The following is a 15,036-nucleotide window of genomic DNA, read 5'->3' as shown; positions in this document are numbered from 1 at the left end:
CAACTCATACAAAACGGTTTCTGCTACACCATGGATTCTTGCACCATCAGCACAGAGCTGTTTCATCACCAGAAAGCGCTTACGACAGGGATAAATGTATCCGTCAACAGTCTTTTCATAAGTTGTTCAAAATGTCTTGCATAGAACCCCTCTGGTATACTGCCCAAACACTCGTGCTGTTTCTGACTCGGATGGTTGATCTGACAACCTTGGCACAACTCCTCCCAATAGTTGTAAAGTACCACGTTAAGCAGATGTAGAGACGCTGTTTTAACACTGTCTATAAACAATGTTGACACCATTCCGTCCGATTGCTCATCCCCCACATTGTCTGAAGAAACACGGCCATCTGGCAGTTGTAAGACATCAGATGATTAGGGGAAAAGCGGATGAAGGTAGCGGTGACCTGATCAAAAGAGAGGGTGGTAAAGGGGGGGAAATTTGTAGCAGAGCCAGGAAGCATTCAGGGGTTATATGTGTTGATGATGATGATGATTGAGGAGATCCGGTTGCAGTCAGCGGAGCAAACAAGTTGTGTTGGCTCGGAGGCGTCCCGGGTGATAAACAGTTCCATTCCATACATTCTGGAGAAGAAAGAAATCCACACATTACAGTCACAGTAATACACAATAACAAAATAAAAAAGCATTTTTAACTATTTTGCAATTAAATAGCACATACAAAAAGACCCACTGTTTTACTAGTCTTTGTGTCTGACGATTTTAGGTCTATAAAGTGGTCGTGGCAGGGGCAGAGAGTGTTGTCCGCCGTCCTTGACGGCGTCGTTGTCCGACGTCGTTGAGAGCTCCTTATTTGGTCTCTTCTGATAATATAATCAACGGTATCAAACTGCTTCTTCAAAGTCTCCCAGTCACACCATTGTATAAAGAAGCCATTTTTAAACCACTTGTTGCATTCAGGGTTAGAAACAGGATATGGCTTTAACAACCATTCTTCACAACCTCTGGCTGCAATAACCTTCTCTTTTTCTGCGCATACACTTAGGAAAATAAAATCCTCAGCAGATCTTGTGAAACGGTCTGCTTCCACACGGTAGATTTCCCCCCCTTTGCAGCCATCCCACTGGGACACATACACTATCTCAGGAAATCCAGGGTTGTCCAGGTCCTTACACACAACCTCCCTAAAAAGGTTCCAGTCTTTCACCGAGATCGTACACTCTGTTAGCTTTGCTAGATAACGCCGCAACAATGCTAGTGTACACAGCTAATGTCACATACCCCTCACTGTATCGAATGGAATAACAATATCCATTGTCACCCACATATTCAATATCAGCTGTACACGACTCTGCCATGCTTGGCATAAAGATATCTGGACGGGATCTCTTTTTCCGGGGCGCCCAATTCACAGCAAATGGATTATCTGTAATAGCAGTAGCTTCTCCAGTACTAGATGACCCATTTCGGGATGCACGGTTCAGTTCAAATGTACTGGATCTCAATTCAAATGTACTGGGAGAGCGTGTATCAAGCGTACCTTCTTCTTCAACAGATGATCCAGCTTGATACCCAAATAGGTGTGTAGACATGGCTGTAAGACGTTTTTCCTCTTGCTTTTCCCCAAAGGAGTTAAAAAGAAAAATGCACCGTTGGTCTGTTTGAGATGATCGAAGGGACAAAACGAACTGACAAACTAGCTAGCTAGCTAAAAACAGTAGGTAAAAAAGTGGCCAGACATGCTGAGACATAGCCGTTTATACCCCCTACATACCCCTCCCCTATGACCGTATGACAGTCATAGGGGACCCCTAACTTTTTAGCCATTAACCATTGGTCTAACAACTGCGTTTTTAACACCTTGATCTAAATAAGCTCCAATATTTACTATGTCACACAGTTGCGGCCTCTATGAGGACGTCATCACACACTCGGGCGGCGAAACGCCACTACAGACGGGGGGCGTTAGCTATAACATAACCCACGCCAGACTTCCTTTTAGGAATACATGATTTTAAAACTTCACCACACTGTGACAGGCCACTCCGGGCAGTCAGGGCTCTGGTTCTCACGGGCTTCCCTTCCCCTCAGTGGGCACAACAAACCGGGGACTATTGATTTCATTTATTTCAGCGTTTTCTTTTTTTTTTTTTTTTATTCAGAACGCTAGAAAGAGATGCGCGCGCACCCCCTACCCCCCTGCCCCCCAATGCCGTCCGCTTATTACTACTAACATGGAAGCTAAGTTCTCGAACTGTCTCCACACAGTCACCACACATCAGCTGTACTGGTGCTTTGATTAACAAACCATGAGGCTAAGTAGTTACCAATGTCGGTAATGATGTCAACACCAAGAGCTCAGTCGGTGCACACTTTTTTCCCCGTCCTGCTCTCGAAAATAGGTGTAATTGACTGGAAGAGCTTGAAGCAACAGGTGGTAAGACAGTATTTACTGGAGGAAACAGTAAACTTAATGACTTGCATTTTTCCACTTTAGGTGTAAGGCTTAGAGAAGGCATAGCTAAACAGACTAATGGACACATTGCAAACCCGCAGCATAATTTTGGTTGTTCAATTTTGAATGGGATGGGGCCTAACTGTGGCCTCCCAGTGGAACATACTATGCAATGTACCGCCTACCAAGAGCCTGGGTCTGCCAAGGTTTCTTCCTAAAAGGGAGTTTTTCCTCGCTTGCTCTTGGGGGAATTACTAGAATTGTTGGGGCTTTGTAAACTATAGAGTGTGGTCTAGACCTACTCTATCTGTAAAGTGTCTCGAGATAACTCCTGTTATGATTTGATACTATAAATAAAATTGAATTGAAATTGAATTGAATTGTTAACATTAGCTTGTTGTGCAGTCTACATCATCCATTCTAACCAGTAATAACTCGATTTCCGTTCAATTGTTTGTGAATCTGTAAGACATGAATAGATTAATGATACCCTGTAAACAATCTCTGTTGTTTAGGGTTAAATTAACCAATACAAAAAAACCTTTTTATTTGATAAAAATATATCTGTGATTGCAAGCTGTTTGCTTTTACCTTATCACACACAGTGTCCTTCCTTTATGTTAAAGGTAAAGGGTGCATTTTACAGGCTTCATCCAAAAATAGTTGTTTATGTCAGGCTATTTCCACTGATAGTTACACAATTGTTCTGAGAACAGCACTCTCAATCTGCTGTTTATCAACTTTTCATCAATCCTATTAGAATTTTTACATGAGATCACTTCCCAATAAATTATCTGGGCACTACTGAATCATCAGTTTCACCATCACACACAAGCAAAACCACGGAGGCAGCACACAGGGCTATATGAAAATATCAAACAGAAAAACCTACCATAACAGACAATGAAAACGTGCAATTACAATGTCTCCTAACTTGAAAACAGAACCTACTGCACCTGACCCTCAAAAGACCCCGGACGAGCCCCCCAAAACACTTACATCCCTACTTTGTCTAGGGTTGGAGGACGGAAACTATTTAAATAGTAAACCCGGGAGAAGGAAAAAGGAAAGACGGAAATGCTTTCAACGATAACTAAAAGGATTTATTACACAAACTAAACACAACACAACCTTCAAAAGGAAGGCGAAAATGACCACACAAAGACCAATCAAAACACCACCGGCCCACTGGCTCTGGTACGCTACTGGCTCCTCTCTCTGTCTCTCGCTGGCCACGTGACCAGTAAAACTACAGCAGACTACCCTTAGCCAACTACCCTTGGCTAATAAACAAATTAAAGAAAACTTACTTTAAGATGCTACTTCAGGTTGGAGGTGGAGTAATTTGGACGCTGAAAGGAGGTTGGTTGCTGGCAAGCAGAGGTTGCACTGTACAGTTATATTTCGTTCTCCCTGTTCTTTCTTTAATGTGAAATGCTGTTTGAATTTCCAAGATAGAAACGCATTCCTGCCCTGCCTCTGTTGTACTGGTTCCGGCTCCATCTCTACCTCTATCAGCGATCACACAAATAGCTAATTTTTTTCGTTTTCATCTTGGGGCTTCTGGGAAATGCATGGAGTTGCCTTAATTTATTCAGAGAGTGAATAAACTTGTGAAACAGAGAAGTATCGTCATGTAATCCATTGATTTCAACAATGTAACTGTATTCTAAATACCAACTATTTAAATTGTAACTGTAACGGAATACAATTTGTATTCTGAATACGTAACATTTATTCCGTTACTCCCCAACACTGGTTATCAGTTTCTTTTCAATGACCAGGCTACACCCGCTTCCAAAACAGACCATAATGGCGGCTAGTTTTGAATACAATCTCTTTTTTTTTTTTTACGAAAATAGTTCACCTTTCAACAATAGTTTCTGAAAACATTTTATGCAAGAAATATGGTCAGTTTAAAAGATTTTCATGAGCTTTTGAGAGGCGCTATTCAAAAGTCGCTACCAGAATGCATTGCACAGCTGCTCCCATAGAAATGAATGGGAAGCGTGGAAATGACGCTGCACACACTCCCCAGATGTGCCACTAGAAGTGGCTAGAAGGGATACAGCTACGGAGTTCAGACAACAAAAAGTGAGCATCATGCAGCAACGGCAGTTAAGAATAGGCACCAAAACGACTAGTTATCATTGCTTGTGTTACTATCTGGCATTTGGGTGTCGCCTTTTCAGCCTTTTTTTCTCACTCTCCGCTGTGAGCTTAAACTCGCCATGCTCCGCTGGGTGACGACTCTTCAACTATCGCTTTGTTTGTAGTAGCGTGCAAGCGCCTGAGTATCCACGTGCAGCTCCTGGCCAATAAGGTGGGTGGGACAAGGGAGCACTTTCCTACACTTGAACAGCCAATTAGGCACAGGAATGCGGTTGTTGCTCTTGTTGGCTGAGTGGCCAATCAGCTGAAGTTGAAACTGCAGTGTCTGAATACACAGAGACATCAGTAAGTGGCCTTTCTCTGTCTTCTGCTTTGTACTCTCTCTTTCTCTGCATTACCGGTGGATCTAGGATGATATTTGTGTGTGTGTGTGTGTGTGTGTGTGTGTGTGTGTGTGTGTGTGTGTGTGTGTGCGCGCGCGCGCAATGATTTCTATTAAAACTATTTGAACTAATCTTTTTTCGGCTGCAGCGATATTTGATCAGATGATTGTACCTGAGTGACAACTTGAATGTATAGTACATGGCAAATTTATATATGTTCATCCAGAAGTCATAGGGTCTATCTGAACATGACTTAATGTGCTGTGCAGGGGGAGCTGATGCATTCTATCTATCTATCTATCTATCTATCTATCTGTCAAAAAGATTATTCTATTTTGTTGATAGAGTCAAAGATTTAACAGAGGGAATTTGGGATATTTCTTTTTTTATCACTGCATAAATTAGAAAATACTGTCAACAGCTACAATATATTTCCACCATGTTTGGGGAATAAAATGTTATATAAATACAGGTGAATAGAGTAATACAAGTTATCTATTAGCTATCACCATGAAACTTCCCCAGTTGATTACTTACATAGGACAATGCTGTGTTTAAATATGCAAATTAGGCATATGATGCTAAATTTTGGTGAACTTAAAAAAAAAAAATTATAAAAAAAATAAAATAAAAAACAGGTGGAGTAACATACACCTAAATATGTATTTGGGATGTTTTCCGTCCTCCAGTCTGAAAGAAAACATGTTATAGAAGCAAATAGCCCAAACTCAAACAATTGACCAGTATATGAACAAAATAATCTTCTTGCTCAAGTGTCTCGCCTTAAAGCAGAATTCATCAATGGACTTATAGAGTGTTTGTTGACAATGTCTTTACCTTTAAATATAATCACTGACTGTAAGAACAAACATAACATAACTCAACTGTGAATTTCTCATTGTCTGAGCTTTATTCCTTGTTCAGGTTGAGATGCATGCTGGCAGTAGCAAAGTGATGTACATTTCTTCAGTCATTCATGTCTTTTTTTTCTAATTAGGAGGAGACAGAAGGATTCAGTACCGGAAGTGGTACAGACCACTAGTGTGGTTTTGGATCCTGGGTGGTCTGGCCTACTTTGCTGCAGTGCTGAACATGATTGGTGACTGGCTGAGGGTGCTATCCAAAAAAACAAAAGAAGAGGTATGCTCTCATAAGGAATGATTAAGATGTTGATACTCATGTTATATTCTTGGCAATGGTAGGACCAGCTTTGGGATCTACTGATTTATCAGTTACCAAATAAGGCTACAACCAAAAATCATGTTTATTAAACATAATGTCCATCCATCCATCCATCTTCATCCGCTTATCCGGGGTCGGGTCGCGGGGGTAGCAGCTCCAGCAGGGGACCCCAAACTTCCCTTTCCCGGGCCACATTAACCAGCTCCGACTGGGGGATCCCGAGGTGTTCCCAGGCCAGGTTAGAGATATAATCCCTCCACCTAGTCCTGGGTCTCCCCCGAGGCCTCCTCCCAGCTGGACGTGCCTGGAACACCTCCCTAGGGAGGCGCCCAGGGGGCATCCTTACCAGATGCCCGAACCACCTCAACTGGCTCCTTTCGATGCAAAGGAGCAGCGGCTCTACTCCGAGCTCCTCACGGATAACTGAGCTTCTCACCCTATCTCTAAGGGAGACGCCAGCTACCCTCCTGAGGAAACCCATTTCGGCCGCTGCATAATGTATGAATTATTTTGTTTATGAATTGATTGATCTTTTAGCCTGTTAATGTCAGAATCAGTGTAGTCTGGCGTACCGGGTGTACAGTGCTGGGATAAAGCCTGATCTAGCGTGTGACAGATGGTCAGGTCAATCATAGTTCTGAGCAAATCTTTGGTTGGTGGAATATTCTGGGAATACACTTGAGATTAAGATCCTATCTACGCCTTAACATTCAATCTGATTTGTATTTGGGTATGTTGTCTGGAGGCGTAGAAACACCTGTTAGTGCAGTTGTAATTTCATTGCAATCTAGATGCGACATCAAGTCAACATGTTGAAAGGTTACATGTACCTAGCTCCACCTCTTCCTGCTGTCTCAAGCTGCCATTTAAATGATACAGGCAAATGAAGAGTTACTAGAGTCGACACAGCAGCATCACTTCAGGAGACTCTGTGGGGCAGCTACCATACGCAAGAAGAGTCACATAACTGACAGGTGTAGCCATTCTTACATTCTTACAGTATAAGTAATGGTGGCCTAGTTTACAAGGTTGCTCAAAAGTAGCCTACAGATGCCTTTAGCTGTCACTGTCTGTCAAAGGACCCCCACCTTGCATGTTGCAGTGGTCTCTCGAGATTACAGCACATCACTTCTCTAGACCTAAAACCCTGTTTTTTTGTCTTGCCTACCGAATTTGCATATTGAGATAATGATAATGACAATGCTTACTGATAGCAGGTCTAGATTACATTTGTGTGTGTGTGTGTGTGTGTGTGTGTGTGTGTGTGTTGTTGGTTAGAATAACACTGGTAACACTTTACGGTAAGGGTAGCCTACATGAGTTATCATGAATTCATGCATGAATTAATTGATGTATGTATTATTATGCATTATGTAATTAATGATTATTAATGTATTACTGCATTCCTTAATATCCTATCAATCATCAGGAATTGACGTGTTCATAGTCTGTCATTTGTGACCATACGTGAACAACACAACTAAAGCATTAGGTACGTGGGCACACCATTATGAATTATGATTTATTAAGCATGATCATGATTATTTATTTTGCTGCAAAAAAATGTGGTCATCACTGCGCAAATTCCAATTTGAACACAACTTGTGCATAATGATGTACCCACCTTACCTAATGCTTTAGTTGATGTGTTGTTCATACATGAGGTCATGAGTGAGAGGCTATGAACTCATGTAAATTCCTGATGATTCATAAGATATAAAGGAATGAAGTAACGCACAAATCATTAATTAATTCATGCATGAATTCACAATTCATGTACCCTTACTGTAAAGTGTTACCATAACTTTAGTTCAAGCCTATGGCAGCAGTTCCAAATAATTAGTTTAGTGCCATGCAATGAAAAATACCTTTTCAAGTTCAGTGGGTGCATCTTTCAAAAGAATGTTTTAATTCTGAAAAATAAAGTTGGTCCCACACGAAACTCACTCAATGTCTTTAAATATTATTTCTTATAATAATAAATAATATCAGTCCAACATCACTAACCTCATAAATAAGTTTTTTTGGCAGAAGTGATATTTCTACATGGCAAATAATTTACTAGTAAGTGTTGTAGAGTCATAGAAAACCAACAGACCCAACAGTCATGACATGCATGCTGCTCATTCTGTGTAATTGAATCTGTAATTGAAAGGGGCATGTTCAAAATAATAGCAGTGTTGTGTTCAATTAGTGAGGTGATTGATTCTGTGAAGAATTAGGTGTCAATTATGGCCCATATTTAAGGAAGGAAGGAAGCAAATGTTGTGCATGCTGGTTATAGTGCATTTCACACTGAAATACTCAGCAAAATGGGTCATTCCAGACATTGCTCTGAGGAACAGCAGACTTTGATTAAAAAGTTGACTGGAGAGGGGAAAACATATAAAGAAGTGCAGAAAATTATAGGCTGCTCATCCAAAATGATTTCAAATGCCTTGAAATGGCATCCAAAGCCTGAACGACGTGGGAAAAAACAGTCAACTACCATTCAAATGGATCGAAGAATAGCCAAAATGGCAAAGGCTCAACCAATGATCAGCTCCAGGAAAATCAAAGAAGACTTAAAGTTACCTGTGAGTACTGTTACAATCAGTAGAAGGCTATGTGAAGCAAAGTTATCAGCTAGAAGCCCCCGCTGAAAGTCCCATTGCTGAAAAAAAGACATGTACTGAATAGGTTGAAATTTGCCAAAGGACACATTGACTGGCCAAAGGAGAAATGGGGCAACATTCTGTGGACTGATGAGAGAAAAATTGTTCTTTTTGGGTCTAGGGGCTGCAGACAGTTTGTCCGACGACCCCCATGCACTGAATTCAAGCCACAGTACACTGTGAAGACAGTAAAGCATGGTGGTGCAAAAATCATGTTATGGGGTTTCTCATACTGTGGTGTTGGGCCTATTTATCACATACCAGGGATCATGGATCAGTTTCAATACATCAAAATACTTGAAGAGGTCATGTTGCCTTATGCTGAAGAGGAAATGCCTTTGAAATGGGTCTTTCAACATGACAATGATCCAAAACACACCAGTAAGCGAGCAAAGATTGATGTTATGGAGTGGCCAGCCCAATCCCCAGACCTCAATCCCATAGAAAACTTGTGGGGTGACATCAAAAATGCTGTTTCTGAGGCAAAACCCAGTAATGCAGAGGAATTGTGGAATGTAGTTCAATCATCCTGGGCTGGAATAGCTGTTCACAGGTGCCAAAAGTTGGTCGACTCCATGCAACACAGATGTGAAGCAGTTCTCAGAAATAATGGTTATGCAACTAAATATTAGTGCAGTGATTCAAAGTAAAGCAAACCCTTGAGACATTTTTCAGTTCATACAGTAAATGTTTGAGTTTGTAAAGAAAAATACAAATACTGCTTTTTTGAACTGCCTAATATTCCTTTTTCTTCACTTTCTGTAAAGGTATAACACAAACTTGATCAATGTTGGTCATGTTTTGATTTGGAATTGAATGTGCAGTGTTCCCAATGCATTGATATTATGGAATTGAAAGCTATTCTAAGGATTTTGAGCATTATTCACTTTTTTTTTCTTTTTAACACACTGCTATTATTCTGAACACAACTGTAGAAATGTAGGCTACATATAACAAGACAATTCATGAATATTAACTGAGATACCCCATTATGTTGTGAGCAGTATGCTGTTGGCAAAATTGTGTCTAATCTGTCTGTGTCTATGTCTGACCTGGGCTGGCACATGTTCACATTAAAAAGCATGTGCGTGCATGAGCACTACGGTCACGCGCAAAGTGTCCTATCTGGTCTAATCTGGTCAACCTACATCAGTAGGACATGCAATAAGTGAAACTGAAGCTGAATTTTAAGAATGGCCTGTACTGGACTACAAAGCATACTGCTTTAAATGCCCTGTTGGGCTTACAGACTGTACATTTTAAATTCTAACACATCATTACAGTTTCAACACTACATTTTCCCAGTTTTGAACCAAAGCCTCCATATCTAATACAACATAAAGGGATTTGTAGTATGCTATTTGATATTGTAGGGTGACTAGCTTGTCATATAATGCAAACTCTTTTTTTATCCTGTCTTCTTAAAACAAAGCAATATATATATATATATATATACTCCCTGTAAACTGTCTCAGATTAATTTACTACAATGATTTAGGCAACATTATCCGGCAAGAAAAAAAGCAAAGATTAGAAGAAATTTTGTGTTCGGAAATCCTATCATGCCAATCATCTCAAGATTCACTGGAGGGCCCCTTAGGAGGGGACCACTAATATAAAGTGTAATATAAGTTTTTTCCACTGTGGATGAAATTTAGATTCAAGGTTGATAAAATATCCTATTTACCTTGAAAAGGACATTATCATTGTGCTGCAGCATTGTTCTTATTTTATTATTATTTTCACTGTAAACTGATTTTTATTAACTGTCTTTGGCCAAGGTTGGCGGGATCAAGGCTCATGCAGCAGAATGGAAAGCAAACGTGCGAGCAGAGTTCCAGGAGACGCGTCGGCGTATGAGTGTCGAGGTCCACGACAAGTTGCAGCGAGCCGCCACTATCCGGAGCATGGAGAGACGGCAGCTGGGCTTGGACCAGCGTGCCGTGTCCCTGGACATGCTTTCTCCAGAGCGCCGTGCAATATTCAACCTAGACACAAACAGCTATAAGACTTCCTCCCAGGAGAGCATCGACTCCAAGCTGAACAACCTTCGGCTGCGAGGGGCCGAGCATTGTGACCGGAGCTCTAACCACCAGACCACATCTGAGGACAACATTTTCAACCGCCTGAGCTCAGTCACCAAGCTGGCCAAGCGTAACAGAAATCGGGACCTGAAGAAGAACATCCCAGATGAGGCTCGTCGGCCTCACAGCGAGGCCTACGGCTGCAGCACGCCCACTTTTGACTGCAGCCCACCCACTTCAGATGAAGGAAAAAGGAAGGATGAAAGAGAGGATGAGAATGAAGACAAGGAGTGCAACACTAGCTTGTCTGATTTCCCACTGTTTGTGGATGCTTGTAAGCCACAGAATGGGTTTATTCCAGAGCAAACCAAAGAGAGAAGTAAGAAAACACTTGAAACAAAAGAGCTGCATATTCAAATGGCCCCATAGACAGTGTGTACTCATGCAAAAGGAGGTTTTAGATACCACCATTAGTGCCTTAGGTCTCTCTTATTCCTGTGTGTGCTTAAGCAGGGACAACACGTCTCTTTGTGCTATGTACTGTAATGTCTTCATATTCAATGTGCCCAGTAAATTGACTCACATTGTGTTAGGTCCCTGGTAGACCTAGAAGAGGAAGGATGGGGGAAAGCAAATTTGTTCCCTCAGTATTTGTTCACTCAATATTCCGTGTTACCAATTCTAAACCATATATATAGTGTTCACTGAATATCTTCTACTTAATGTTAGCGTACATGTCAACAGCAACAATGAACACAACTGCACGTAGCTCATAAATGCTTGCCACAGTTTTGTGTCCATTCTGCTTCCTCTGCAACTTGCACCCAAATCCCTACTACACAAGGAAGACAATGTGTACAAAATGTACATTTTGCGTCCGCATAGCCTTTTCTTAGACTGTACATGCTGTATGAACGCATCCACCTATGCAGACACCCAATGTGGTTTCAAAAGAACTGTTTGCTTGTCCATTGTCCAACACCATTCACCATCCACATCCATTTTGGAGTATATCTGGCCACTAAAAGACTTTCATGTAACAGGCTGGTGGATGATCTGGGTTTCCCTCAATCAATTGCATTTTAAAACAAATTGCTGATTTGTCACAAAACTTTGTCACTGTGATGTTGTTGTTGGTTGAAACGCAGACCCATTTGCGGATAGCACTTTTGAAAACTTGTGAGAGATTATAGTAAGTGCTTTATGTCACTTAGGAATGTGGTTTGATTGATGACTTGACAGGTCAAGAGGTCACTACCTGTCAAAATTTTGATTGATGGTCGACAGGTGTTTCTGATGCAATATCGTTCTATATCGGTCTAGAGAAAGGGTTGTGAGAGGAAATAGATGGGTAGGGTTTGAATGAATTAAATTAAATATCTTTATCAGTATTTGATACATTTAAACACCTCATATAACTGAGAGAACTAGAAATGGTGAATGTTTAAGACACAGCTAACCAATGTGAGAAGGAAGGGAGAGGATTGTTATGCATTCATTTTTTAAATGTTGATGGTCTGTCTGTGCATGCATCGCTCTGGTTCGTATGTCAGGCTCCCAGTGAAAAGGATGCAGACTTCAGCACTTCAGTTCCCTGGTGAGTCATATATTATTATTATTATTATTGATTATTATTATTGTTAGGGTGTTGAAAATATTCTTTTTCAAGCTATCCTCTCTCTCTGTTCTTCCTAACAGTTACAAGTGACAAATTCATAGACATTCATTTGAGTCAATCAGATTACGGTAGATTGTTTTGTCAACTAATGTTTTATCAATAAAAGTTTTATGACGTAGATAAAATCAATGACACAGATTTTCTGTTATTTGGCAGACTCGATAGATCGTTGTATCAGAGCATATTACAACCCCAACCCTGCTGTCTTTACGGAGATCTTGAAATTGAAGAAATATCTGAAACATCAAATCCACAGATCAATGCACGGCCGATTATGCAACCAAATAGATCTATTGTAACAGTGGAGACCCATTTCAGACATCCTATACAACCACTGCTCTCAAGAGAGGATCACTAACGAAATTCAGAAATTCAGCTCAACGCTTCCTAATCAGCAGACAGCTCCCCACCAAATGACTGAGGGTAAGTTTTTCTTTTAATATTATACCGCTTAATGTAGATGATGTCATAAATGTTTTTTTACCGCTTACATTTTAAACAATGAATATTACGTAGAGAGAGAGAGACTTTAGTTAAAAACTGTATCAGCATTGTTTTTTAAAACTAACTTTATTGAACATACCACATATATATATATATATATATATATATATATACTCAGATAATCCCACCAGCGCAGATGTTGAAATTGAAGAAATAACGGACGAAGGAGAAGGAGAATAATCAATAATTTTGAACAGATAGTAAAGTGCAAAATTGTATTGTTTTACAGAGCCTCCGAGGATCGTGCTATCAGCCATTTTGAAACAGACTACCCAAAGTCCGACAATCCCGTGTTTTTATTCTTGCTTCAGGAACATTACTATGGGATAAAAAATCTTAAAGGGTTTTTAGGGGTTGATGTCTGTCATTACTGTTACAAAAGCTACATCCAGAACGAGAAACACTTTTGTCCAGATCATCTCTGCCTCGACCCAACATGCCCTACTGAATACACCGATGCGGTGTACTGTGCGGAATGCAATAGGACTTTCCGTACACACACGTGTTATGTTAAACACAAAAAGGCTAGAGCCTTTGCTGATTCAAACCTCAGTACATGTCAGAAGATTCACAAATGTCCAAAATGTAAAAATCTTTTCGTTGCTTGTACAGAGCACAAATGCCCGCATGAAAAATGTAGAGTTTGTGGGGACGTAACTAATGACTCTGACCCACACCAGTGCTACATACGGCCTCTGAAAGTAGAAGAACACACACAAAATGTAGTTTTTTACGACTCTGAAACATTTAACAACAGGGCCAGTGAACATTGAGCGTATCTAATGTGTACAAAATCTTTACAGGGTGAAGAATGGCAGTGTTATGGCATGGACTGCGTCGAAAAGTTTAGCACGAAGTTCAGGAAACCTCGCTATCGTAACGCTACATTTATCGCGCACAGTGCAAAAGGATTCAACAGTTACTTGATCCTAAAAAGCATGGTCCATTTAGGAATGACACCGACGGTCCTGATGCAAGGAAGCAAAATTATCAGTTTCACTGAAACTGATAACCAGTTACGTTTTATCGACTCTCTATCTTTTCTTACCATGAAACTCTCCGCAATGTCGAAGGCTTTGGGATTTGCAGACAAGTCCAAGGGCCATTTCCCTCACAAATTTTGTGCATATAAACATCTAAACTACATCGGAGCCTACCCTCCTCTGTCAGATTATGGGGTAGAAAGTATGTTGCCAACTTTGCAGGAGGAGTTTTACAGATGGTACAGAGAGGTCTCTCAGGGCATCTTCAACTTTGAAAAAGTCTGTGTACCATTTTAAAAATGACATTGACATTCTTGTTGAGGGGTGCATGAAATTCAGAGAGCAGTTCATAGGCGAGACGCGCGTGGATCCTTTTAGCTGCGCCACGATATCCTCTGCTTGTATGAAGGTTTTCCAGACAAATTTCCTGCCTGAAAAGACACTCGCTATCCCTTCTTCTGACGACTACAGGCGTCAATTCAAAAAATACTCGTGCTGCACGATTCAGTGGCTTGAGTGGGTGATGTATTCGATGATGTCATTCAGCATGCTCTAAACCGCGGTGAAAAAAAGGTCGGTCCGTACTTTGTAGACGGATACGCTGTCATAGACAGATAGTTTCAGGGATGCTTTTTTCACGGATGTCCTACCTGTTTCAGACCTCATGATATCTGCCCTATGACAGGAAGCCCCTTTGAGGAGATGCATGCAGCTAGCGAGGAGAAATTGCATCAGCTGAGGGTTGCTCACGGCCTCCGTACGGAGGTGATGAGAGAGCACGTTTGGACCGAAATAAAAAAAACACACCCGGGGGTGAAAGAGTTTATGAAGAATTTTGATTCTCCAGAACCTCAAAAAAATCCCAAACTACTTTGGCTTGGTCAGAGCAGTCGTCTACCCACCACGCGGTTTGTATTTTCCCGTTTTACCTTATAAAACAGCTCAAGGTAAACTAATCTTTACCCTCTGTCATACATGCGCCGAAACCAATAATCAGAACAGCTTATGTACTCATGATGCGGAGGCCAGAGCTTTGACCGGAGTCTGGGTGACTGCTGAGTTACACAAAGCACTACAGCTGGGGTACACTCTGGGTAAAAT

At 41.0% G+C, this 15,036-nt stretch overlaps 1 protein-coding gene across 1 annotated transcript in view; it reads left to right on the top strand.

Annotated features, from left to right (window-relative positions):
* Positions 1 to 11,199, top strand: part of kcnk10a (potassium channel, subfamily K, member 10a) — a 121,327-nt gene extending 110,128 nt beyond the window's left edge. The window contains exons 6-7 of the mRNA XM_078274585.1: positions 5,908 to 6,050; positions 10,528 to 11,199. Of these exons, the coding sequence (XP_078130711.1) occupies positions 5,908 to 6,050; positions 10,528 to 11,199 (815 nt within the window). The remainder of the gene's footprint in view (positions 1 to 5,907; positions 6,051 to 10,527) is intronic.
* Positions 11,200 to 15,036: the final 3,837 nt, after the last annotated feature.

Source organism: Sander vitreus, chromosome 18 (assembly GCF_031162955.1).
Source record: "Sander vitreus isolate 19-12246 chromosome 18, sanVit1, whole genome shotgun sequence".
In the NCBI taxonomy this organism is placed as follows: Eukaryota; Metazoa; Chordata; class Actinopteri; order Perciformes; family Percidae; genus Sander; species Sander vitreus.
This window is presented reverse-complemented; position numbering and strand designations above follow the sequence as displayed.